Here is a 27,676-nt window from a genome sequence, read left to right as displayed (position 1 = left end):
TAGAAGAAGTAAGAATAGAATAGAAATAGACTAGGAATAGAATAATAGAATATGAAATAGAAGAATAGAATAGGAATAGAAGAATATAGAATAGGAATAGAAGAATAGAATAGGAATATACGTAATTCTTTATTGGCCAAGTGTGATTGGACACAGGGAATTTGTCTCTGGTGCAGATGCTCTCAAGTGTACATAAAAAGATAAGATACGTTCGTCAAGAATCCTATGGTAGACATTTAATGATAATCATAGGGTACAAATAAGCAATCAGGAAACCATCAATAGACACAAGCCAGCAGACTCTACTATAGAAAGAGCCTCAGAAATCGCAATGGAAACGACAGTTATTCCTCCCCCGCCCTCCGCGCAGGTGGTGGTGGTGGCACTTTCAAACGGAAAGAGGCGGGAAAAACCGTTGGGCCGCGCGCGGCGGCCGTTAGGGAGGGAGAGGAAAGCACCGCGGGGCGCATGCGCTTCTCCCGCGGCCCTTCCCCGGCGCCGCCGCGTCTCCAGGGCAACGGAGCGTGGCTCCCGCCTCTCACGTGGGGGGGGAGTCACGTGATGTTTGGTTTTATTTCTCCGGCTCCCTCCTCCCCCTCCGGTCGCGCGCGCTGCCTCGCTCCTTCCTGCCTGCCTTCCTCCCTCCCCATCCCGGACGGGCGAGCGAGCTGTTTCCGGGTCAATGCAGGACGCGGCCGCCGGACGGGGAGCGTAAAAGCGGTGGGGCCCGGTGAGGAGGGGATGGAAGGGGATGAAGGGAAGGTTGGGAAGGCGAGAAAGGAAGGGCCCGCAGCCCCCCCCCCCCGCCGTCTCCCCCCCCCCCGCCGTGTCCGCCTCCTGGCCCGGCAGTGCTGAGAAGACGGGAAGGGAAGGGTTAAGGGGGAGGGAGGGAGGGAGACGACGGTTCAGTCGAGCCTCCTTGGCCAGCAGCAGTCTACCTTGAACTCCTAAAGCGCTGGGGGAGGGGTGGGCGATCCCTGGATGAAGGGGAGGACTGCCCCCCCCCTCCTTGGGGAAGGGACCCTGCTTGGAAACAGTGGGCTGAAGGAGTGGGGGGAGATGAGAAAGGCTGCTGTCCAATGGAGCCGCCTTCTCCAGCAGCAGTCCACCTAAGCGCTGTGGGGGGCGATCCCTGGAAGAAGGAATCTATCAGGAATCTCTCTCTCTCTCTCTCTCTCTCTCTCTCTCTCTCTCCCTCCCTCCCTCCCTCCCTCCCTCCCTCCCTCCCTCTCTCTCTCTCTCTCTCTCTCTCTCTCTCTCTCTCTCTCTCTCACACACACACACACACACACACATCCCTCTTGGGGAAGGGACCCTGGTTGGAAACTGGGCTGGGGGGGGAGATGAGAGAGGCTGTTGTCCAAAGGAGCCTCCTTGACCATCTGCAGTCTACCTTGAGCTCCTAAATTGCAATGGAGCCTCCTTGACCACCTGCAGTCTACCTTGAGCTCCTAAATTGCTAGGGGAGGGAGAACTTCCCCTCTTGGGGAAGGGACCCTGGTTGGAAACTGGGCTGGGGGGGGGGAGATGAGAGAGGCTGTTGTCCAATGGAGCCTCCTTGACCACCTGCAGTCTACCTTGAGCTCCTAAATTGCTAGGGGAGGGACCCTCTTGGGGAAGGGACCCTGGTTGGAAACTGGGCTGTGGGGGGAGGAAATGAGAGAGGTTGTTGTCCAATGGAATCTCCTTGACCAGCAGCAGTCTACTTTGAACTCCTGAAACACTGGGGGGGGGGGGGACGACCCCTGGAAGGGAAGGCCATACTCCCCCTCTTGGGAAAGGGACCCTGGTTGGAAATAGTAGCTGAGAGGAGGAGAGGCAGATTGCCTCCCCCCCCCCCCCAATGTACCCCTGTGCGAAGGGCAGTCGGAGGAAGCTTTGCGAGGCAGCCTTTCTCCAAAGTCCTGGGGACAAGATTGTGGGGAAGGGGACAGAAAGATGCTGGTGGCTTTCTGGGAAGAAGAAGAAAAATAATAGTAGATCCTGGAGTGGGGGGGAAGCAGGAGGCCTGCAAAGGAGATCGCCAGCAGGTGCAGACCAGCCCCTCCAGCCCCAGATGTACTTTCTAAGCACAAGAGGTAGAATGTGGTCCTTCCCAAGACCCCCTTCCATCTCCCTGGAGGCAGCTGGTGGGAAGAGAAGGTCAGCATCATCATAGTTAGCAGTAGGGGGCAAACGGGCCTGGAACAGGAAAAATATCATTGGTTCAAAGAGGTGAGAAACAACAGTGGCCTCAAATGCCTGCTTCATTTGCATTTCCACACATACCACAGCTTCCAATAGTTGATTATTGGAGGGGGGGAAAAAAACCTCCCATAGATAAATGTATATATTTAAAAACCCTGACAGTCTGATTTATAACTTTCTTTAGGTACCCAGCCGTTGAATTTCATTTTTGATTTGTTAACCTCTGAAGGCCCTTGTGAGCCGAGGAGCTTAGTAAATTAATGCTTTTCCGTAGGCCTTTCAGATAAAATAGTAACATTGATAACATTGGTACAGATAAAATATTTTCTGTGGGGACAGACTGAGGCTGTTACTCGGTGACGTAACAGCCCCCTCAACAGGGGCTGTTGCCTCTGGCCCCTCTATCTAGTCTTGAAGCCAGATCTTCTAGATTTTTCAAAAACACCATAATGCACAACTTACTTTATAGAAAGTATCTTGCAAGTATTCCATCCTTGACATTAACCCTTTTAATGCATCTGCTTCTGTATTTCCTAATAATCACCCGGCTGTGATTTCCATCTCCAGCCATCCAAACGGTTAATGTCCTTGAATAAACATTAAGAGCATACCTATGATAGCTTGTACTTGAATAATTTGGTGAGTTATTAGTATGTTGCCTTCAGCAATGTGAGAGGAGTTGCAGAAGTCTTGGGGACGGGGGACAGCACAAGTCTCCCGTTGTGTCATCCAAGAACCATCTGGTCCAATCTATTTCCATGTGTAGAAGAACATGGCATCTGTTTTTCAGAAGTATAAAACCTCTGCTCTCAGGAAAGGCAGTACCTTAATGCTACCAGGCTTTTGGCATTTTAACGAGTCCACTATAATTTTTCCATGTTGCCACTTATAAAAAGTGAGCTTATTGATCAGCTCTTTGCATTACATGAAGAATATCTTATCTTTCTATTTAGGAAAAGTGACAGAATTTTTTCAGGGGAAACTCTGGTATATCCACTACTATTTATAGTAGGTAATTCATACAATCTGGTGGATCAGAATGTCCAAGAGGATCTATGAAAAATACTGAATCCTCAGGAAGACAATATATACAGATTAGGCTAAACTTAAGAGATAATTCTGTAAAAGACAATGTCATCTGTATTTTATGACAGGGGAGTTCAGAGCAGCCATTGGTTTAAAGAAGGTTTGAAATAGTACCCAAAGTTTGTATTTTATCAGGAATTGGACAAATAAATACTATTTCTGGTATAGGTTCTTGTTATAAATAGGATCATGATGAAATTTAATGCGGCCTTACATCTCAGATTGTCATAGTCAAAAAAATGAGCCTATTTATTTCATAGTGTAGAGCAGATTAATTCAGGAAATGAATTATCTTAAACAAATTCATAGTAGACTCCATGTTAGAGTTTGAAGTTTCTGTTAAGGTTTTCCTATCACATTATCTGCAGTTTCATTTGTAGCAGGTAGATTTACCGGTAAATGACATTTGCAGAGAGCTAGTAATACTTGTCCTCTGACGGTTAGTTGTATTAATATATTGGCAAATAGGTGCACCTGGTGTGATTGTATTACCTGTTTCTTGGTAAAAGTTTTTCTTTATTTCCAAACGAAAGGCAAGTGGCAGCATCTTATTGAATAGCAATAACATTCTTCCTGTTTTCCGGCTTACAAATTGAAGCTGGGATTGAAGGCCTAACTCTGGTCAGGGCTTGAGCGGGAAACTCCCTCAAACCCATTTTAAGATCTTCCTTACTTTCATAATGGAAGAAAGGCAGTTTGAAAGAGAAAACATCACCTGAGAGTAAATGGAGTTCTATTATAAGATTGTTATTTCATAGGAGCGCAGATATGTAGCTAATGTACCTAGATCCCCGTCCTCATCGTCACAGCTTTCCTTATTCAAGTATTAATATTTTTAGAGACAACGTATTTTCTAAATGCTGTTGACTTTCTTCCCCTTGTCTAATATGCTTGACAATTTTTTTCACCGGCTTTTAACTACCTTGGAAAGTGCATAACTTAAAAAAAGTCCAAATGAGTTTAGTTTAGTAAAATGGAAGAATTGTTTTGCTATATTTGTGGCAAGTGTTGTCAAAGGGCCTCGTCTTAAGAGTTTAAGAATTTACTGGCTTTTATAGATAGCAGATGCCTCATCTGCATTTAATAACAGACATTTTTAAACATTTAAGTTGCATTCTGGGAACACTTTGGTTTTTCTTAGTGGAAGCTTGATTTTTTCCAGAGAAGGTAAGTGGATTATTAACACTCAGAAAACCTTGGTAATGGTATAATACTGATTTTGGGGAAAAGCCAACGAATGTTTCCACAAATATTTATATTTCTGTTCCCCATCCCCAAGACTAAGCCCTCCCTCATTTTTTTTTTCACTTTCCAGAAGCTATATGGTTTTGACCTTGGTTACAAATGCTCCTTTTCAGAAGGAACAAATGTTACTCTGTTTCCACATTTTAGAATTATTTTCTGTTGATGTTTTGAAGTATGATTACTTTGATAAACCCAGTAATCGATACAACAAGCCTTTGTAATGCTTAGAAGCTATTGTTAAAAGTTCAGTCTATGAAATACTTCCATGTTGAGTGATACTTTATGAACCTTTTAGAGATTTATTTTTGGAATGGACTGAAATTAACTGATAGACTAAAACCTTTAAATGTCCACCTTTTTTTGAAAAGGTTTGATTTTAAAAGCATTTTGTTTCAAGCTTGTACACTGCAAGCCTGCATAGTATACAGCCTGGAGGCTACACGTGACCCACCAAGCAGCCTTTAAAAAATAAGTACTGTAATACATTTAGAGCTGTTACTGCAGCCCACTCTAGTTCTTCCACTGCCATGGAGCAGCAGCACAATATTTCTGTGCAGGAAGGAAGGAGAGAAGGAGGGAAGGAAGGAGAGAAGGAAGGAGGGAATGTAGGAGAGAAGGAAGGAGGAAAGGAAGGGGGAAAGGAAGGAGAGAAGGAGAAAAGAAAGGAGGGAAGGAAGGAAGGAGGGAAGGGGAAGGAGGGAAGGAAGGAAGGGGAGTAGGAGAGAAGAAACGAGGGAAGGAAAGAGGGAGCGAGGGAAGAAGAAGTAGGACCGTTGTAAAATAAGATGGATCTATGGGATGTTAAAAAAGCAATCTTCAAGTATATTGTCAACAGTAGGGAAAAATTGTTATAAATACATATTATTAATAAGTTATGAGATCATATAATTGTGAATGTATTTTGATAAAATAAAAATTAAAAAAAGGAAAAAATATTTCTGTGCAGCACATAATAATTTTCAATATGCAGCCTTTCCCCCTCAATGAGTTGTGCAGGTCTGGAGTAGCGTAACCACTACCAGCACCTTAATATATACCAGCAGCTTCTTTTTCTTCAGAAAGGCATCCAAAATCCAGGTTTTAGCTCCTATAGAATTATTTCATGAACCTTAGTGTGTGGTTCTCAACAACCTTGGGACATTTGAATTGTGAATTCAGTTTTAAAACTGGGAAAGGATTTCCCCTCTAAGTTTATATTCTAGTTTAAGGAAGTCCCAATTAAATTTGCATTCTTTTATGTTGGCTTTCCCAACCATCCAACTATTTTTTTTTTATGTTCTTATTGCATTTTCAATTTTTATTTTAAGGCAGTGGGTTGTATTACTATTTTGCAAACTGGCATGATTCACCACAGAAGTTTTAATATTGAAATATTTTTCCCCTGTTGGCTAATTAGAAAGGAGCATAATGGTACAGTTCTACAGTGAAACCTTCATTTATTAAACCTTGATACAACTAACCTTTCACACAATGGAGCAAATTCCCATGGACAATTTGTGTAGTGGCATTACTTAAATGATGTTAATTAGTATAATGGTATCCTGTGAAGGATGTAAATCACTAGAATGACTTACTTTCTACAAGTTCTGTGAGTAAAAATCCTCTCCCTGCCAAATTAATCCCTTAAAACAAATTTTCTCCATACTTTACCTTCTTCTTTGTCCCTATTTTGATCAAATAATTTTCAGTATCTTGTTCAATCAGAAAAGTAGCAATCCATCATCACCACTTAGTTGTTTTTAGTGCTTATACACCAAGTTGAATTAGTCCATGCATTAAAAAAAAAGATTAAAAATACAGAAATCAATGCCTCCAAGCCCAAACTCTGCAGTAACAATAAACAAAAATAAAATGTTAGCCCATCAACAATGTCAACAAAATCCATACAAATTATGTACCAAATGTCCAATTAAAGAATATGGCCTCGAGTGCCTTGCAAAATACTCAGAACCCAAGATGTAGCTCTGGAGGACATGATGTTCCAAAAAATGAGGCCACTGCGGCAATAGATGACCTTGGTGTCCAGATACCTCTGCTGAGAAGCAGGAAGGGCCCCTAAGTTTCCAAATGTTGCCTGTGTAAGCTGGACAAATTCTGCTTGGGGGATCAAGCTGCTTGCTGTTGACAGCCTTACCTGGCATGAATTTTCTAGTTCCTGTGCACAAAACAATGAGATTGTAGGAGGAGAGCTGTGTTAGTCTATAAAACTCTGGTTACACTTGTTCTGAGTCACAGATTTTATTCAAAGGCATAAACTTTCATGAGTTGAAGCTTACAAAAGCTTAGGGCCAAGGTGGCGCAGTGGTTAAATGCAGCACTGCAGGCTACTGCTAGATCAGCAGGTCAGCGGTTCAAATCTCACCGGCTCAGGGTTGACTCAGCCTTCCATCCTTCCGAGGTGGGTAAAATGAGGACCCAGATTGTTGGGGGCAATATGCTGACTCTCTGTAAACCGCTTAGAGAGGGCTGAAAGCCCTATGAAGCGGTATATAAGTCTACTGCTATTGCTATTAATGCTTTTAATAAAATGCGTTGCTCGGAAAAGTTGTTGTCAGATTCCTGGGAAAAAAATGTGCGAGTTAGATAGAATTGTTTCTTGAGTTCACTGATGCTGCTTTTTAAGTTCCCTCTTTTCTTCCATTCTCTTCTCCCTTCCTGTGTAGGGAATTACATGGATGTGTGATCTTTTCCCTCCTCGGAAAAATAAAATGAAGGGCTAAGAAGATTCCCAGAAACTCACACATGTAACTCCCGGGAGAGCTGATGCTGAAACTAAAAAATAACCACCTTGTGTAAGTGGGGAACATCTGAGGCATTCTGCACCATTTATTTTGGCGGGATAAAATAATCCACCCATCGAAACGTCTTACATAAGATGCCCTCCTAAGATTTAAAGAATGTGGGCACTTTTTCCCTTCAATCTCCCAAGTGAATGTCCAGGGTTTAGCTCATGTTTCCATCACTTAATCTGCTTTAATTCCAGGAACGGAAGGAAATTATGTGGTTGGTTGCTGCTACAATTGAACAGTTGGGTGATCTACTGTACATCGCTCACACATTTACCTTCTGCCCATCTTTGGTGTTGATTAATTCTTTGGTATCTTAATTTGTGTGTTATTTCTATTCCCATCTGTAAAATATTGACATATGCAACAAATTGGAACAGCACAAATATACCTTACAGATTGAATGTTTTATGCCCAGCATCTGTTCACACTAGAATAATAAAGAGGAAAGTGGTATATTTGTATAAGTTTATAAGACCTATAAATACTACCTTTATGTCAAGTTATTCTATTGGTCTAGATCAGGGGTCAGCAATCCACGGCTCTGCAGCCACATGTAGCTCTTTCATCCCTCTGCTGCGGCTCCCTGTTGCCGGTCGGCACCACAATTTTGAGAGGAGCTTCTGATTGGATGGGGGAAAGCAGGGCGTGCCAGGAGAGACTCTATGGGAAGGGGTAGGTTTTCCGGTCAGCTCTGCAATTAATAGGGCTTTCAGTTAGGACACATAGAGGAAAAATGAGACGGTGCTAGAAGGAGACTCTATGGTGGGAGAACCGGACTTCCTGTCGGCTGCAGAATTGAATGGGGGGCTTCCGGTTAGGACCTTTGTGGCTCTGAGTGTTTAAGGTTGCCGACCCCTAGTCTAGATAGTATATTCTATGCTGACTGAGTTTTGAATATGTTCCACACCAGAGATTTTGTGACTGAATTCAGAAATTTACAAAAAAAAATACATCCTCCATTCCTCTTTTTTCCACAAGCATTTATTTTGATAGTGATTTGAATGGTTTAAAGAGCTAAATTGCACAGGCTTCATTTTGCCAATGAAGCATGTTCCTGACCTTCCTGAGTGGCCACAAAAGGATGATTCGAAACCTCATAAAAGCTCCTCAGGTGTCTTCTTTCAAGCTTGAATATCTAAGCCAGGGATGTCCAACCTTGGCAACTTTAAGACTTGTGAACTACAACTCCTATAATTCCCTACCCAGCATGTCTAGCTAGGGAATTCTGGGAGTTGAAGTCCAGAGGCCTTAAAAGTTGCCAAGGTTGGACATACCTGATCTAAACATCTCAACAAGGGCCACTCTGAAAAAGTTCCTTCACATTTGATCTTGGAATAAAGTTGCTTTTTTAAATAACATTCTTACTGTATGGGGCTTTCCAAACGTTTAGTGAATTTAACACATTCCCTCACCCAATTTAAAACGGAAGGTGCTTTGTCTAAAGATGTGTTTTAAGTTTGCCAGTTGGAAGGAAGGCATTTATTTCCCATTTTTTGAACCACAGCATTTCTGGAAGGGACAATGGATCAGCCCAGCGGGAGAAGTTTCATGCAAGTTCTTTGTGAAAAATACAGCCCGGAAAACTTCCCTTATCGTCGTGGTCCTGGAATGGGAGTGCATGTCCCGGCTACACCTCAGGGTTCACCTATGAAAGGTACAGGTTTGGGCTGCATTTTTTTTTTTTTTGGCTTCCTTAGAGCAGGGCTTGGATTAAAGTTTATTAGGTTTACTCTTTGTTCTCCCTCTTCTGTGAGAGGGATGGGAGGGAAACGTAGTTTCTTTCTGGACTGCAAAGAATTTTTGGGTACACTGACTCTGCATTCACTCCTCCCTGACCACCACCACCCACCCTATTCTGATTTTGAATTCCTGTCAGGTTGATTTCTATCACAGGCATTCCCAAAGAGGAAATGCAAGCCAGGTTATTTGGTTGGAATTGACAGTAACTGAATGTGACAGAAAAGAACAAAAATAAGTTGAGCCAGTCGGGGACCAAATGTATTGTATGTCACTCCGAGTTAACCTTTCCAGAGACACCTTAAGAAAAGAAAAAAACTTTTCTGGTTATTCTTCTGATTTCTTCGCTCAAATACCTCAAAAAGATGGAAAAACTATCTTGGCCCTGAGTCAAGGTTATGGTTTTATTAAAATGCTTCTATCCAGCAAAATATCCCAGCGTATGCTACGGCATACGGCTCCCTTGTTCAATATGCATACCCTCATCACCCTTTTCTTCATAGCAACTCCCCTAACGAAAAGGGCAAAATTAAAGTTTTCCTTTATGCCGATAATCATTGCAATTGCCCCAGGAAACCATCTTTTACATGGAGAAAGAAGAGCTCTCCATAAGCTTGCATCTTTCATATTGTCTCCAGAGTTACTCTTGTTTTATTAGATTTCTTTTCCAGAGTAACTTGGTTGCGCTGATTTCTGAAACATTAATACTGCTTCTGAAGAACCTACTGAAAATATTGTTAGGGTAGATGATAAGAAACTGTGGAAAGGGCTGAAAGACATTAGTTGGTGTTCATCAAGGGCAAATATGGAATCTAGAGAAGGATGCATAGGAGAAATTTATCTTGTTTTACCTTTTGATATAGTCATCCTAAACCAGGGGTGTCAAATTCGATTTTGTTGAGGGCCACTTGATCTTGGAGGGGGGGGGCAGCTCAATGTCACTCATGTCGGGGGACCCTGTGGTGGTCCGAGCGCTCTGCCAGCGAAAATGGGCTCTCAAGCTCCATTTTTTTGCTGCGACGACCTCCTGCAACCCTCTGTCAGCATGCTGCCCTCCCGAGCTCCATTTTCACTGGCAGAGGCACCGCGGGCCGGTCCTTTGCAGTTTCCGGGGCAACCCCACGAGCCAGATCTAAGCGCCCCGTGGGCCGGATCCGGCCCCAAGCCTTGAGTTTGACACCCCTGTCCTAAACCAAATAATTACATTACTTAGCACTTAAGACATTCTAATTTACAGTTTCATGTATTTAGGAGTCACTTTTCACTTTCATCCAGCAAAGAGCATCATGGATTGCATACTAATAAAACAGTATCTTTTAAAAACAGCCATATCAGGTACAGTTCATCAGACAACATAAATGGAATCCCATTTTTGTACAGCATTTTTTTTTTAAAAATGTATTCTGGATCAGATTTGCTTGGATGGACAGGTGATAAAATTGCTCAGCAAAAACAAGAGACTCCTTATAAGGGCTTCCTGTTGGTTCTACTTTTTCAGATCGCCTCAACCTGCCAAGCGTGCTGGTGTTGAACAGCTGTGGGATCACCTGTGCAGGAGACGAGAGGGAGATAGCTGCCTTCTGTGCTCACGTATCTGAACTGGATCTTTCTGACAACAAATTAGAAGACTGGCACGAGGTAAAGCGGCTTTTGGGAACTTCATTCTGAGTGGTACCAAGAACAGCTGTCTTTGCTGCAGGTAGAGATGGCTGTTCCGGGATGGATTCACGTGTGCACCTGGAATTATTCAAGTTATTAATAATTCAAATGTCCTTGCCCAGGGTAACCCAGGGACTTGATTAGTTCAGTACTTTCTCCTTCCAAACCTCAAGCTTTCTCAAGCGGGCCACCTCTTCTTTCTTGCTCATCTCTCTTCCCTTCGGAGCTCCCATCATCAGCTTGTTGCCTTTAGCCACGGCTTTTACAGTTTTATAATCTCAGGTATCATCCAAGAGTGGGAGGGCAGAAGCAGCTCTCTTGTTTTTCTGTCATTTTCCTTTCTTTGGGGGCCTGTTAATGCCTGCATTACAATGAGGGTTGGACTGGGCCAGGGCAGATGCTGTTTCAAGCATATAAAGTCTTGCTGGATGACCTTGGGCTGGTTCTACTCTCTCAGCCCAGCCGACCTTACCCACAGCTTCTTCAGGGGATAAAATGAAATGAGTCCCCCCATGTAACTCACCTTCAGCTACTGGAGGGAAGGCGGAATGTGACTTTAAAAATGGGAAGTTCCAATTGCTAATGAATCTCCTTGAGTCTTCTTAATTTTTACAGCAGGCGGTAAAATGGGTTATAGGATCAGGAAGAGCTGTACAATCAGCTAAGAATTCTAATAGTTTCCACTGACTCTCATTATCCCTCCTTTAGCCCATGTGTCTTCAAAAAAAAGGGGGGGGGGATTCAGGTTTGCCCCCAAGTTTGCAATAATTGTTCCAAATGCTCTCCAGCATTTTTGTGTTTTCCTCCATGTTTCCTTGTGGCAAAGGCTTTGGATTACAATAAGCCAAAATAGGAAAGGCGGTTTTATTGCCTGTTGGCCATCCGTTTTTCATTCTCAAATGTTAAAAGAATTACAAAGTTGTTTGCAGGGGGAGGGGGGCAAAATCCAAGCATTAATCAATTTCGGGAATCAAAATTCTTTACTAAAGTGGTATTTGGCGCATACAAGATTGCAGAAAAGATGGGTAACCCTGGATAAAATAGTCCTTTGAAAAATGTTGGCACTTGTAAGTTATTTCTTTTCTATAGTTGCTATTCTTTGCTTTAGAAGCCTGCCAGGTATCTGTTTTTTTCCCTTTATCGAGGCTTTCTAAGAGTGTAATTAACTGAACCATTGAGGGGAACAAGCAATTAACCAATCAATCTAAATCATCAAATGGCTACGTATGAATTACAGATGACTATCTTGAATGCTGTTAGGATCCTTATCATTCTTCAACTCAGTGAAGTAGACTGGAAAGGTTGCTGGGAGGTTTTAATATTATTTGAGATCTGATTACAGGTGTTTTTTTTCTCCCCTTCTTCCCTTCTTTCCCAGGTCAGTAAAATTGTGTCCAATGTCCCTCACTTGGAGTTTCTGAACCTGAGTTCCAATCCTCTGAATTTGTCAGTTTTAGAAAGGAAATATGCTGGATCTTTCTCTGGTGTTCGCAAACTTGTGCTCAACAACAGCAAAGCTTCCTGGGAAACAGTCCACACTATACTGCAAGAATTACCAGAGTAAGCCTGAAGGAAAAAGGGTTTTCAGAGTTAACTGGCAAGATCTATTAAGGAAGGAGCTAAACTCAAAACACAAATTCCCAAAAATAAATTAGAATTTATCTTTTATTTCTAATTGCTTTCCTCCAGACTAGTGGTGGACAAAAAATATGTTATCTTTTTTGACTTTTTGAATCTTATCAAATGGCCACATTTTGCACCAGCTAACAGATTCAAATTCTCTCCAAAGGAAATCCAATTGAGAACTGTGGATTTTAGAACTGAACCTAGAATTCATTACAAAATCTGTGCTTTAGATTTCCCTGTCTATTCCGGTTGACCCCATTTGGTCTCCTGTCTTGTTTGCTTTCCATGCATGTCAGCGTTGCTGTTTTTAATCTTGCACTAGTGGCTGCATTCCCATCAATTTGTTACCCTACAAATTAATGGAGGAGTTAAGGCATTCTACAAAAGGTAGTGCAGGGTTTACATTTGGCTACCATGAATTGTTATTTTAGCCTAAAGGAAGGAATGCGAAGGAGCTTTCCTGCCTGATTGTCTGGACATGATTTTTTTTAAAAAAAATAACATAATTTTCAAATGTGTTAGACAATTACTTTGGCAGCTTCCTGTCATATTGCAATTGTATTTACATGTTACTGAATGGTGTTCCAAGAAGTCCATTCTCCCTTATTTAGTTGTACTCCCTTATAATGACATTAGTATGAAATGCTGATTTAAGATTATAGCTTCTGTGTGTGTGTGTGTGTTTGTTTATGTGTGTTAACTGAAAGCTTTGGTATATCTTAAACTCCATATACTGGCAGTGCAGTAGATCAGGCAAAAAAACTAGTTCTGAAATATTCCCCTTTTCCATTTGCATAGCTCTCTTTTTTCCCCATCGAGAAGCCTTCAACAGCATATTCATCCTTAGGCAAAGTACATCACAAAGCCACTTGTGGTTTGTGCCGATCTATCTACTTCCAAAGTTTTAGACCACATTTGGACGACGTTTCTGAACTACTACTAAGCTGCTTGGGGCATTTTATCGGTAAATTTATCAACTTAACAGATACCGCCAGTAGGGCAGTCCCCATTCTGCCTTTCTGCTCTTTGGTTATCAGATCAAATAGCTCGCTAATGGACATGCTGGCTTTTGATTGAGGCTAAATGGGGCTGTAGAGAGAGAGAGAGAGCAGGACAACTTCCAGTTAAACGTTCCTTTACATATTTTATAAGGCCTGATAGAGGCTCCCTTGAGCTTGGCAACGCTGTTTTCCTTCATGTGGGACCAAAGCTTATTTAATCCAACCTTCTGCTCTCAGCCTAACCAAATGCAATGCCTTCAGAAATCCAGAGATGGGATTACAAGGACAACAGAATTTTTCCCATAGCAGTTTTCCTCTAGGACCGTGTTTCTCAACCTTGGCAATTTGAAGATGTCCGGACTTCAACTCCCAGAATACTCCAGCCAGCGAATGCTGGCTGGGGAATTCTGGGAGTTGAAGTCCGGACATCTTCAAGTTGCCATGGTTAAGAAACACTGCCCTAGGAGGAAATGTTTTGGAATGCCTTTTGTGCTGATTCAAGTAATAGTGAGATAGCCCGTCTTTTAAAGCTCAACAATGTGTCTTTTCCTTAAAACCAACATCTTGATTGTATAAAGATATTGCTGCATATTTTAATTGGAATTTTCTCCCTGCAGCTTGGAGGAACTTTTCCTGTGCCTTAACGACTATAATGCAGTGTCTTGTTCTCCATCTTGTTGTAATTCTCTCAAATTGCTCCACATAACTGACAACAATCTCAAAGACTGGACTGAGATCCGGAAGCTGGGGATAATGTTTCCATCGCTAGATACTTTGGTTCTGGCCAATAACAGTCTGTCAACCATTGAAGATTCCGAAGATTCCCTGGCAAGGCTATTCCCCAACTTGCGCTCCATCAGTCTGCACAAGTCAGGTGAGACCTTGGGTGAAATGTAATGGAAGGATATACAAGGCCTGTTGTTGTGGTCTGCTGTCGGCCTGTGGAGCTGGCAGCAGAGTCGGACAGTGAGGAGGTTGAGGAGGCAATGGGCCAGTCCTGAAATCTGGGGAAGGGTTCTGCGTCAGAGGCAGAGGGGGGCAACTGGTAGTTTATATGCTGCCTCCGGAGTCTAACATCAGCGAGGCAGAGGAACAGGCACCGCCTGTTTCTGGTGCATGCATACGCAGAGCTGCCAGAAGGCAAGAACCAATTAAGAAAGCAGGGTTAGCTTGGGAGTAACGCTTGGAGATGATTGGCCCCTCCCATAATACATAAAAGCGGAGTGAATGGATGTGAGCTTTTGCAGGAAGCAATTAGTTCATCTGGTTGGTTCAAGCTCTGAGAAGTCCTGTTTGACTCTGTGCTAAGTTTGGCCTTGGAAACTAATTGGCAATTAGGTCTCTGGCAGCGTTCCAAGGGAGATAAAGGTGGGTGCTTATCAACATTCCCCTGAAAGACTGGCAACTCGAGCAGACATTTGTCGGAATCTGCACAGACTGAAGACTTGTGGGCTGTGAATGACCAGAATTCATAGCCGTATAAATAAAAGGGTTTTGGGGACTAAGATTGTGATTTATGCTTTCTCAGGAAGCCTAGGTCAGAACAGTTAGACAAAGGCCTATCTTATCCAAGCTTCTGTGCCCAAACTGCTGACGTAAATATTCTGGAAAGCTCACAAAAGCATCCTTCTGCTGTGAAGAGACACACTTTTCCTCAAGCATGGAGATAAATTATGGCTCCCCTGTTAGGCAGGGAAAATCGGTGTGGCTCGTCACAAAGAAAGAGGCGGAGTGCAAATTCTCTCTTGGTCACAAGTTTATTCAGGCTGGACAAAGGTGTGGATCTTCCTATAAGGCTGGAAGAATCCTGAATACATTTTAAGCATAAGTATAAGGCGCACCGGAGAATAAGATGCACCAAGGTTTTGAAGAGATTTTTTTTTTAAAAGTAGGTAGAGGAATAGAGAGGGAGAGAAAGAGAGAGATATAGTAGGTAGGGAGGGAGAAAGAGAGGTAGGTAGGTAGGTAGATAAAGGGATAGAGAGAGGGAGAGAAAAATAGAGAGAGAGAGAGAAATACAGTAGGTAGGGACGGAGAGAGAGAGAGTAGGTAGGTAGGTAGATGTTTCCAGGTGTATTTATCTATGTGCTGCAGAAGGAAATCGCTGACAATCTGCAGCACCTAAGACTTTGTTTCTGCACTAGATCAATCTAATTCTCATCAATCAAAGAGTTTTCCAAAAGGAAAAAAAAAGTTTTTGCACTCTGCAAACCTCCCCAAAACAGCCCGTTTTACATGAGTGTTCCTGGGTGGGGGGGCTAGGGGGCCAAAACCAAGCAAAAAATGGACCGTTTTTCATCAAAAAATTTGCATGCATAGCCTTATGGAGGCTTATAGAGTGCTGCTGGAGGGGGGCAGAAATGGCCCGTTTTTGCTCATTTCTGCCCTCCCCAGCCCCCAGAAGCTCTCTGAAAGCCTCCATAAGGGTGAAGGGGCGGGGCTTCAGGAGGCAAAAAAAAATGCTGTATTCGGTGTATAAGATGCGCCCAGATTTTCAGCCTCTTTTTTGAGGAAAAAAGGTGCGTCTTATACACCGAAAAATAAGGTATATAGGTTTCTTAGTTTCACTTAGTTACTTAACAGTAGACACAGCTCATAGTAGACAAGGTGTAGAAATTACACACACCCTGTGGTAATGAGCTTGCTGGGTTGCGAGCTTTATGGTTTCTTTTAACGAGGTCGTCAGGAGTCTGGAGGCCTTAATTATTTTATTTCTGTCATTTCAACCTAAGAATCTAAATCATCAGACCAATTATCAGAATCCTGATTAACACCCCAGGAATAGGTTAACACTTTAATCCTTTAATTAATGATTTTATCCTGATCTCTATCAAAAGTCATCCTAATTGGGTTTTTTTTTTTAAAAAAAATGTGATTCCTATAGTTTCCATATGCTCTGAAATAACTTTCTTCACCACCCTTTATTTGCGCAGGCAGATATTTTTCATCATCTCCCCTTGCACTTTCTTAAAGCATGTTACTCTTCTGTGTTTAATCAAATTAACAATTAATGTAGTAGCTATGTCAACTGGCTCGAGATGGTTTATTGTCGTAGACTTAGAGAAGGGAAAGGACATTTGCCAGGTATAACCTTTTAGAAAAATGAAGTATATAAAGCTCAACATCACATCACTCAAGAATTCAGTGCTCTCTAGAAAGAAAAGTATCATTATTCCTTAAGCATAGCCCCATCCACTTGCTTCGATTTGTTTGAATTGTACTTCCACCGGATGATAATAACAGGGTTTTACTGATTTATTTAACTTACTACCTTCGTACTGCTGGGAATACGAGAGTATACCATAAGCCAAAGTCTTAACTTCCCAGGAAATCTAATCCAGTAGCTTTGTTTTTACCAAAATACATCAGTCTCTTTCAGTAATTAATCACCACCTTCATTGGAGCAGCAAAGGTGGAAATGAAATATTATTTTCAGAAGGTGAAAGTAATTGAACAACTCCCCAAAATAATCTAACTTGTCAAGGCTGACATTTAAAAAAACAAAAACAAAATATAATTCATGTAGGTATAAGATCAGCTGGGAGAAATCTGTGTTCAGATATCCTTCTCTGGTAACAGTAATTTTCTATTACATTTGAGAAATGTTTCATAGAGAAATGTTTGAAAAAAAATGTGTGTCTGCCTTCAGCCTGAGCCGTTTGTTTCTCTGTTCCATTCCTCATCTAGTTTCGGCCTGCAAATAATTTTCACACAAGCACAACCTGGACCTACAAATATGTTCTACCTCTTCACTTGTCTGTTTTCCTTGCCTGAGCCTTTCCTTTCTTTAAAGCAGGACTGCATTCCTGGGAAGACGTTGACAAACTGAATTCTTTCCCTAAGCTTGAGGAAGTGAGATTGCTGAGAATCCCTCTCCTTCAGTCGTACACCAATGAGGAGCGGAGGAAGCTGGTAATAGCCAGGTCTGGAGATTTTGTAGTCGATCCAGCCTTAATACGATTAAAAATTGTCTGTGACTTAAGTCTAAGGTTGTTGTTAGTTGTGAAGTCATGTCTGACCCATCGCAACCCCATGGACAAGGTTCCTCCAGGCCTTCCTGTCCTCTACCATCCTCTGGAGTCCATTCAAGCTCACGCCGATTGCTTCGGTGACTCCATCCAGCCCCCTCATTCTCTGTCGTCCCCTTCTTCTTTTGCCCTCCATCTTTCCCAGCATGAGGATCTTCTCCAGTGAGTTTGGTACTGTCCGTGGGGTTTTCATGGCAAAGATACTGGAGTGGGTTGCCCTTCCCCCAGTGGGTCATGTTTTGTCAGAGTTCTCTGCTATGACCTGTTCGTCTTGAGTGGCCCTGCATGGCATAACTCAAAGCTTCATTGAGCTATGTAAGCCCCTTCGTCATGACAAGGCACTAATCCATGAAGGGGAAGTCTACGGTGCTCAGTTTCAAAGAGGAAATTGGAAGATAGTGGACTCCTGTAATTTGTGAGTTTTGTGAGTGAATCAAAAAATAAGGGGGGGGGGGTGCAGACCTACGTTGTGAATTAAAATTGTTCCAGGTAATATAACTGGCAAACCCTGTTTTGAAGGGCTACAATAATAACCTTGGGGAGGGGAAAATCATAAATCTCTTGTATTTGGAGACTGTTGAATCTTTGTGCCCATTTTTTGCTTGATTCCCAATTGGTATTTTTAATACTTGCTATATTGCAGACTTATTTATTTAAAACCATTACCTAACCGTTTTTTATGTTTTTAAAAAAATCTCAGCGGTTTGGTCTAAAATTGATCACTTCCATCTTCATATCTAGCCTGGGGCATCAGGGAGAATCAAGGCAAGGCCCTAATCTCAGATGAGTCGTTTTAACTTGCACTTCAGTGTCTCATTTAGAGCTCTGCAGGCAGGAAGATGGCTCATCGTGGCTAAGGACAGGACTATTGTCAATCAATGGTAAAGGGAGAGGACCCTATTAATGGGCCCACTTCATGGCCTTCCCCTCTGGTGTACATTTTGTAATGAGAATACGCCCATTGCATATATGCTGGTTGTCGTCATCTCGCTGAAATCTCAAAAACCACTGATGACAGATGTTAAATTAACTGTTGAGAAGTTTAAAGACAGTTGCTTGAGCTGTGCTCTGATAGGTACTAGTTGTGCCATTTTAAAAGAAAAAACCTTTGATCCCATATTCTGCAGTTCCGCATTCATTATTTTCTTCAGTGTTTGTGTGCACCTGAATTTGGATGCTGTCCTTTTGGTCAGCTATCTTTCTATTCATATTCTCCATCTAGAATGATTGGAGTGACAGACTAAGCCAGGAACTACATAACATCCCTCTCTCCCTCCCTCCCTCCCTCCCCCTCCTCTTTATCACACACAAAGCAGTAAATAGCAAATTTCTACAGCCTTTTCTAAAGTTACCAACATTTTATGGCTTGGAAAGTCCACATGAAGGAAGGCATTTAGGAAATCATCAGATATATTTATAATCAAGTCATAATGCACAATTTAAAATCCATTCCTCTCTGTATGGAGCCCTATAAAAATGCAATTTCCCTGACAGCTATATTTTTGGATGTCAGAATTCTGCAAGAATCTCCTGAGAAGACAATATTTGCTCCTGGCTACTTGGGGACTCCCCCCCCCCCCCGGCCTGCTCAACTGTTAACGTTTTCTCTTCTTCTCTTCGGCAGGCTACCATCAATCACCAAGCTGAATGGAAGTGTCATAACGGAGGGAGAACGAGAAGACTCTGAGAGGTTTTTCATCCGCTATTACCTGGACTTCCCACAGGAAGAAGCTCCTTTCAGGTGAGGGTTTACCCAGAAGTTTGTGGAATGAATGAAAAAACCTTCGGCTGTTCAGCCTAGTTTTGAAGACACGAAATATAAATTGAGGTGCCCCCAGTTCAGAATTGTGCGCTAAGTCACTCACCTGATAAACTTAGGCAAGCTGCAGCGCCTCCTGTACCTCATTTATCTTCACTATGGCGTCTCATATATATTACTGACTTATCTCTCAAGGCGCTTCAGCGCAAATGAGTAAATTACCATTGGAACAGCTACAGATATCGGTAAGCACTTCCAAGGGCTGAGGAAAGACAGTAAATAACAGGCGAATGCTGAATGCTTTATTACCGATATTTGTAACACTTTGCTAATGAATAATTAAGAGGACAAGTTGCGTTTCGGCTGTCAGGAAGGATTGCAATCTGAAGCAGATATCGGGGAAGCAAAAGGGTAGAAAGAGAAAACGGAGGAGAATGACGGGCACGGCTTAATTAACTGTAAGAAGGGGCAGCTAAAGCAAGTGGGCGGAGAGCCATCACAACCGATGGCTTTGGCACTCATGGACACGGGCCACATTGATTGCATCTCCAGCTCCTTGACCCTCACTTGCCCTTCCCAAACCAGATATTGAGACCCTTCATCGGTGAACGGTCAGGCAATTCCAGGCAAGAAAAAGATATTTAAAAGTTTGGTGCGGAGGAATCGTAAAAGGTGTGTGGTCTCTTGAACACTCAACACCACTGAAGTTTCCCACGATTTTTGGTTTGGTTTTGCCTCAGCATGGTGTTTTTTGTTTTTTTTCCCTATCGGTTCCCGGCAGGTTAATGCAGACGGCAAAATTGCCTTTCGTCTCCCCCATTTCCTTCCCTCCCACCCCCCCGGTTCATAGCCTTTGAATAACCCTGGGCTTCCCTCCCCCAGCCTGATTGTTCAATGGCCCCTTTGTCCAGATGCCCTCATCTGTGTGGGGTCTTGAAGAGACCTGTGCCCTCAATGGAGACTGGCTTTCCAGTCCACCACACCAGTGTGCCATTTCAGGGCCCTTGGGGGGGTTTGTGAATAGCTGAGACGGCATCCCCAGAGAATCGGGCTTCAGGTTCCACATCCTGCATCTTTAGTTCATGCCTGAAGTTCATTCTCGTGACTTTTCCCTGCCCCCAATAACTCAGTTTCTTTCCCCTTTTCCTTCTCCAGCCTTGATTACCATCCTCTTTCCTTTCCCCTGGAGGTTCTTTCTCTTTCCTGCCCTTCCAAGATTGAGACGTAATCTTTTTAAGACCACATCCATAAAACAATTGTCCTTTGACATATTAATAATAACATCATAACCGTCCAAAAAGGAGTTATTCCCCCACCTTATTTTTGCAAACTGATGAGCTGCATCCTGGTATTCAAGGTATCAATTCGATAGATAGATAGATAGATAGATAGATAGATAGATAGATAGATAGATAGATGATAGATAGATAGATGATAGCAGTGGACTTATATACCGCTTCATAGGCCTTTCAGGCCTCTCTAAGCGGTTTACAGAGAGTCAGCATATTGCCCCCAACAACAATCTGGGTCCTCATTTTACCCACCTCGGAAGGATGGAAGGCTGAGTCAACCCTGAGCCGGTGAGATTTGAACCGCTGACCTGCTGATCTAGCAGTAGCCTGCAGTGCTGCATTTAACCACTGCGCCACCTTGGCTCCTAGATAGATAGATAGATAGATAGATAGATAGATAGATAGATAGATAGATAGATAGATGATAGATAGATAGATAGATAGATAGATAGATAGATAGATAGATAGATAGATAGATATAGATAGATAGATGATAGATAGATAGATAGATAGAGAGATAGAGATAGATAGAGATAGATAGATGATAGATAGATAGATAGACGATAGAGAGATAGATAGATAGATAGATAGATAGATAGATAGATAGATAGATAGACGATAGATAGATAGATGATAGATAGATAGATAGATAGATAGACGATAGATAGATAGATAGATAGATAGATAGATAGATAGATGATAGATTGATTGATAGATAGATAGACGATAGATAGATAGATAGATAGATAGATAGATAGATAGATAGATAGATAGATGATAGATAGATAGCCAAGTGTCTTTGGTGCATATGCTATTGGTGTACATAAGGAGAATAAAATACATTCATCAAGAATAAAAAGGTACAACACTTAGTGATAGCCAAGGTTAATAATAAGCTATCAAATCATACTAGGAAATAAATAAAAACAATATAGATTGTTTAAATAGTCATAAGTGGGGAGAGATAGATATTAGGAAGGAAGAGAGGAATAATAGTAATACATTCTTAGTCAATTATTGACAGTGTTGTGGGAATTATTTGTTTAGCAGAGTGATGGCATTTGGGGAGAAACTGTCCTTGTGTCTAGTTGTTTTGGTGTGCAGTGCTCTATAATGTTGTTTTGAGGGTAGAAGCTGAAACAATTTATGTCTACAATGTGAGGGGCTGTAGATATTTTCACGGCCCTCTTTTTGACTCATAACAGTGTACAGGTCCTCAACGGAAGGCAGGTTGGTAGCAATTGTTTTTTTCTGTAGTTCTTTGTTCTTTGAAGTGGTTGTTGGGTTGCAGAGCCAAGGCAGACAGTTGTGGAGGTGCAGATGACAGACTCAATAATCCCTCTGTAGAACTGAATCAGCAGCTCTTTGGCAGTCTGACCTTTCTGAGTTGGCGCAGAAGGAACACCTTGTTTAAAATCTCCACACAGATTTCATTTGCGATTACGAAGGAAAAGATTGTTTGTGTTGTTTCTGACTGCTTAAATGCTCTTGTTAGATCTAGAGGCTAAAAAGATGCACTTCGCCGACACAGCTAGACTAAAGATGAGCTTAAAAATACTAGATACATTCATAGTTCAGATGCTGAGCCAAGGGACCACAGCATGTATACAGCAGCCTTGGACCAATTACTCATTTCAACCCAACATTGTTTAACAGAATTGTGCCTTTGGGGGCGAAATGAGTGACCTTGTGCATACCAGCTTGTGTTACCCAGGAAGAAGGCAGGATATGGATTTGATCAATGGAAATTTCTTCACTTTGGCATACAAGCTAGCTTTTAAAGAATAGATTCCAGCAGATTTTCAATCCAGTTGAGGAAAATAGTTTTGCTGTCCCCAATAATTCTGCATTGTTCTTATTTTTGTTTCGTAAAAGAGATTGGACAACCGTTTGTCTGGAATGGAATAGGGTCTCCTTCTTGAGCAGGAGTTGGTCTGGAAGACCTGCAAAATCCCTTCCAACTCTGTTATCTGTTATCATCTAGTGCAGGGGTCGGGAACCTTAAAAAGACACAAAGGTCCTAACGGGAAGCCCTTCCGTTCAATTCTGGAGCCGACCAGAAGTCCGATTTCCCCACCATAGAGTCTCCTCATAGTGTGACATCCCTTTTTCCTCTACCTGTCCTAACTGAAAGCCCTATCAATTCTGGAGCTGACCAGAAAACCCGCCCCTTGCCATAGAGTTTCCTCCTGGTGTGCCCTGCTTCCTCCCCCCTCCCCAAACCGGAAGCTCCTCTCAAAATTGTGGTGCCGACTGGCGATAGGGAGCCGCAGCCAAGGGATGAAAGAGCCACATGCGGCTCCAGAGCCACGGGTTGCTGACCCCTGATCTGGCGAGAAGTTTTGGCCTCAGGTGGGAGTGGAAGAGGAAAGAGTTGTGGAATCTTCAACACCCTTTTATTTTGGTGACAATGGCGCGTCTTACTTCTCTGGAATCAAGAGTCTGCCGTCACCTCAATGGGAAAACAAGACTCTGCAGAATAAGTTGTGGATCCCATTATACGAGAAGTGACGGCATGAATGTAGGAGTTGAAACCCCATCCTGGAAAGCTGCCTTTCACTTTCCACCATTGATTTCCCTGCTGTCAGCCGTCACGGGGTTCAGAGAACGCAAGTCTTCCTTATCTCCCACATCGTCGTTAGCCAAAACGACGGACCAAGTTTTCTCTCTGTGTTAACTGCGAAGCCAAGTACAGCAGCCCGTTCTCCAAACACTCGGCCTCTGTGAAAGCTGGTTTCGTCCCAAGACACTGGGCGAAACCGAGGGTGCTTCATCAGCCCCCTCCCCCCCCTCTTATTGCAGACAGACAGAGACTCTGCTTGTTGGTGGAATATCCTTCCCTTTAACACAAGTCCGGGGGGGGGGGGGCTCCCTGCCCGGTTGCCAGGCCCCATCATCCCCTGACAGGGGCAATGACACAGCAGCGATCACGGTTTTGGCCTGAGCCAAGAAGGAAACAAAAGGGGCTTTCAGTCTAAGGGCATCCCTTAGAGACTCTGAAATGTTATCCCCACCCCAATCTTAACCACTTTTTGTTTTTATCTTTTCAGCTCCCTTGGACTTTGGGTTGACTTTTTGCCACTTTCCCAGCCCAGCAGAGGAGATGCTCCTTCCTCATTATTACTGAGAGATATCTGAAAAATGCCTGGGGAAGGGGCAGGGGGGGGGGGGATGGCAGAGACAAGGAGCAAAGGCAGAAATCTCTACCCAGGAGCATAAACAAGAGGGGTGTTTATCTGTGGGAGGGAGAGGAAACTTGTGGAACGGGTTCGTGGCCATCCAGACAGTGCTGCCCCACTTATTCCCCCCCCCCTCCCATTCAGCCTCGTCCTCCTCCGCTTGCAAATGCCAAAAGGGATTCAGACCTACCGAAAGGCAGAGGCTGAACCACAGTTACGCAATTAATAGCTGTAAAAATTTCTGCTTGACTCCTGGTCCTACTAGCTACGTCAGCCAATGAATGAATACGACCAAGAGAGCAGAAGAGAGGGGGGGGGAGATGTCACGCATATTTCCCCCCTAGCCCCCTGAGGATGGGGAACATTGATCTCTGCAGCATTCAGCAAGGCGGATTGGCCAGACCGCGCTGAAAGCACTATATCTGCGGAAGTTTATCACAGGGGCTACCACTATATAGGTAGTCTCGGCTTACAACAGTTCACTTAGTGACTGTTCAGAGTTACAACAGCACTGAAAAAGGGGGTGACCATTTTTCACATGACCATTGCAGCCTCCCCGTGATTGACAACTGACTCACATTTACGACGGTGGCAGTGTCTCAGAGTTGTGTGATCCCCTTTTGTGACCTGACAAGCAAAGCCAAAGGGGGGTGGGGGTACCAGATTCACTTAACAAATGGAGGTCACTAATTTAAGAACTTCGGTGATTTGCTTAACAAAGGAGGTCAAACAAGTTGTAAAATGGAGCAAGCTCACTTGCCGAACTTTTCACTTAACGACATAAACTTTGGGATCCATTGTGGTCGTAAGTTGAGGGCTGCCAGTAGTTCATGCACATTGTGAGGCTTTGGAATTATAGCTGCGGTGCCCCTGGATATATGTGGTGTGCACGTTTGTGTATGTGGTCTACGCAACTTTCCCTTCATTGGAGATGGAGAATATTAGCTGATTGAACTGTGACCTGGCGCCTTTGTTCAAGCCTGGGGAAATACAGGTGGCACCGTGTCCTTAATCAAACCATTATGGGCCAGAATTAGAGACGGTCCCAGCTGATTAGGATGTCCAATATTGACTTCTTCAAAAACTCCAGGATCCTTAAAGTAAACCACCTCTCCATCCATTCTTTAATCTCCAGTGAGGCCCTTTTTAGTTCAGAATGGCTGACCGTTGCGTTTTCTGCATTGTACCTGAAACTAAGTAGTGCGTTCAGTCCCATGACTGTTAATTTTCTGGCTTCAAGTACATACAGTTTGCTTTAAGGAACATTTTAGGTCTTTTGTTTGTCCAGCCCGCAAAGAGCAGAATTGATCTTCCCGCTTGCTAAAAAGTCTTAAAAGAGTTGAGTTTCTCTCTGTGTTTGTGGTGTTCACCCCCAGGTATGCAGGATATTGTTAGTTGGCTTTAAAAGGTTGGCACAAAGCACCAGAAAAAAAACCTTATGTATTTTAATAAAGCAGGCTATTCAGCAACCTTTGCGTGTTGTCTCTCTGCCCCGTTTTCGTAGGTACCAGGAACTAGTGACAAAATACGGGAAGCTGGAAAAACTGGCGGAGATCGACCTGACCCCTCAGAGCAGCGCCAAAGTCGAAGTTCACTTCAAGGACCAAGTGAAGGAGATGAACATCCGCTTAGATCAGACGGTGGCGGAGCTGAAGAAGGAACTCAAAACGTTGGTCCAGCTGCCCATCAGCAGCATGCTGGTCACCTACTTCAATAACGAAGACCCTTTTGGCCCCGAGGAGCTGAAGTACAACTCGAGGGCCCTGCATTCCTACGGCATCCGGGATGGAGACAAAATCTACGTGGACTCCAAAGCCAAGTAGCCTCTCTCGCTCCAGAGTGCGCGCCCGGCCCCACGTAAAACACCATCAAGGGACTTTCTGACGGGGGGGTGTTTCATTTGGGTTCACGGGGTTGAGACGTGGTGTTTCAGAAGTGCGTCCGGCCACCACTTCTAGCCCAGGTTAGCAGGTCCAGATCCGTTGAGAGAAAAGCACCGGCATTCAGCGCAGATGAACAGACAGGATGCTCCTCAGAGGCGTGACATCGAGCAGGTGGGCTGTTTTCCCTTTGGTATCTCCCAGCTACTTCAGTTTACTTGTGAGCGGGCCGGCTTCAAACTCAGAGGTTATGACAGCTACTCAAGCCAGGGAATTCAGCCTTCGGCACGCATAAGCGTCAGGTACGTGTGAAAAAGATTCTGCGCAGCTCTTGTTCCCGTGGCACTTGGACTCCAATTACAAACGGCTGCACTGCTGTCCCTTCACCTGGGTGGTCTGTCATTTCTTCCTGGGGGCTCTTTTTGGAAGGAAAAGGTTCTTTAGGACATGTGGGGGGGGGGCTGCGGGATTGTCCAGCAGCATTCTGGATTTCAGACAGCTGAAGGAGATCACTTTTGAGAGGCGCTTAACGTGCGTGTGCACACTGTCTCCCCCCGCCCCTCTGTCTCTCTCTCTCACACACAGAGAGACACACACACACACCTACAGCTTCCAAAGCACAGTAATAAGGACACACTACAAAACCACATTCCTTTAGATAACCCTCCTGGCTTGCCAGTTCTCCAAGGTAGCATAGATAAATTATTTCTGCACAGGGCACATCAGAAGTTAACTGGGTGGCACTTTGACATACAGCACGTGAGTCGGGCAGTTAAGCAGAACAACCGATGGGTCTGTTTGATAAAAGTCATCGCCTGATTGGATGCTGAAGGAAATTCCTTTCATTCAACAGTTTGCTAAAAGATCACAAATACCTTCTAGTGCTGCTATATGTTTGGTTGATTATTATTATTATTATTATGAATTACACTTTGGGTGGCTTGAATGCTTCTCCCTCTCATTCCCTGCATCCATAAATTCACCACCCGGGATAAACTTGTGGCAGGATTAGCTGAGGGATAGATACTGGTTCCTAGAAACCTTTCACAGCTAGTTTTAACCTGAATTCCAAACTTCGTATCACGATACCTGGATGGAAACCAAAATCCAATACAGCTTAAGTTCATTTTTTGTCCATTTTCTTTAAGCCCACAGAAGCATGCAAAACCATTCCTGGTTCTCCCAAAGTTGGTCATTTTTATGCACGAGTCCTTATTCTGGACTTGTCCCTTTATACGGTCCATGATTTGTGCAGCTCCAGTCGGATGAGCTTCTGTTCTCTTCACGTCAAAGCAGTTCTTCTATTTTAACTCGGGATGGATGTGCAGTGCGCTTCTGATTACAGCCACTGCAGCGAAGACCGTATTAAATGCGTCCCACTGCTTTCCTAGGCGCTCAGCCTCTCGTACGGTTCTGCTTGGAGATGCATTAAGCTTGTTTATTTTGTAAATCAGGCAGGGGCTGCCCTTCCTTCCTCGTGTCAGTTTGACAAGCTGGAAGCCGTCCAATCTGTCCATTTTACACATGTACATTTAAGTGTCTGTGAAGCTGGCTGATTCTTATTACTCTGTGCACTTTTGACCTGAGTTGGTAGCTTTTATGATCAGAAAGCAAGATATATATTTTTTTCAGCCCCTGATTCTGCTATTCCCTCTTGGGGGCTTCCTTTCTTATATAAATTGCAGAGTGTGGGGGTTACCCCCCCCCCTCCTTTCCTGGTATCTGTACTGTTGGAAAGCAAAAGAAAGTTCTTTTGTTTTCTCATTGGAAAGAAAGCGTTTACCACCCTCTCTCTGTACATTAAGGAGAAGGGGGTGGCTTCGGGAGAATAGCATTCTGACCGCCATCTCTTGTGAAGCCACAGTTCTCCCTCAAATTATGACTATTGGACGTCGCTCCAGAATAGTAATATTCTGGATTTTATTATAACTATAGCAAGCTGAGGTTCTTTCCTCTCCATTTACTTAGCAAGATGCCCTTATGGTACCATGGTGATGCCAACCCAAATCAGCATTTTATTTATGATAGATGCATTTGTGTGTGTGTGTGTGTGTGTGTGTTTACACATGCTTTAATGGGGAATGTTCTTGTCAATAAGATATTTTATTATAAAGATTTATGGAAAGATAGAATTGTGTAATAATATACTATTATTTTATCGGTGGTCCTACTGTATCAAATACCCTAGTAGGGGTTGGAAGACTGGTT

At 43.3% G+C, this 27,676-nt stretch overlaps 1 protein-coding gene across 2 annotated transcripts; it reads left to right on the top strand.

The window, feature by feature from the left end:
• The first annotated feature begins 607 nt into the window (after positions 1-607).
• On the top strand, positions 608-25,854 carry TBCEL (tubulin folding cofactor E like). Of its 2 annotated transcripts, none has more exons than XM_032229119.1 (9): positions 608-730; positions 7,182-7,310; positions 8,812-8,961; positions 10,543-10,682; positions 12,082-12,263; positions 13,948-14,204; positions 17,127-17,253; positions 18,983-19,099; positions 25,093-25,854. In XM_032229119.1, exons 3-9 carry the CDS (start codon positions 8,829-8,831, stop codon positions 25,409-25,411), a joined length of 1,275 nt encoding a protein of 424 aa, XP_032085010.1. In that variant the 5' UTR covers positions 608-730; positions 7,182-7,310; positions 8,812-8,828; the 3' UTR covers positions 25,412-25,854. The 2 variants fall into 2 exon arrangements, with proteins under 2 accessions (XP_032085010.1, XP_032085011.1); XM_032229120.1 differs by lacking the exon at positions 25,093-25,854 and adding an exon at positions 23,460-24,113.
• Positions 25,855-27,676: the final 1,822 nt, after the last annotated feature.

This window comes from Thamnophis elegans, chromosome 13, assembly GCF_009769535.1.
Source record: "Thamnophis elegans isolate rThaEle1 chromosome 13, rThaEle1.pri, whole genome shotgun sequence".
Classification (NCBI taxonomy): domain Eukaryota; kingdom Metazoa; phylum Chordata; class Lepidosauria; order Squamata; family Colubridae; genus Thamnophis; species Thamnophis elegans.
This window is presented reverse-complemented; position numbering and strand designations above follow the sequence as displayed.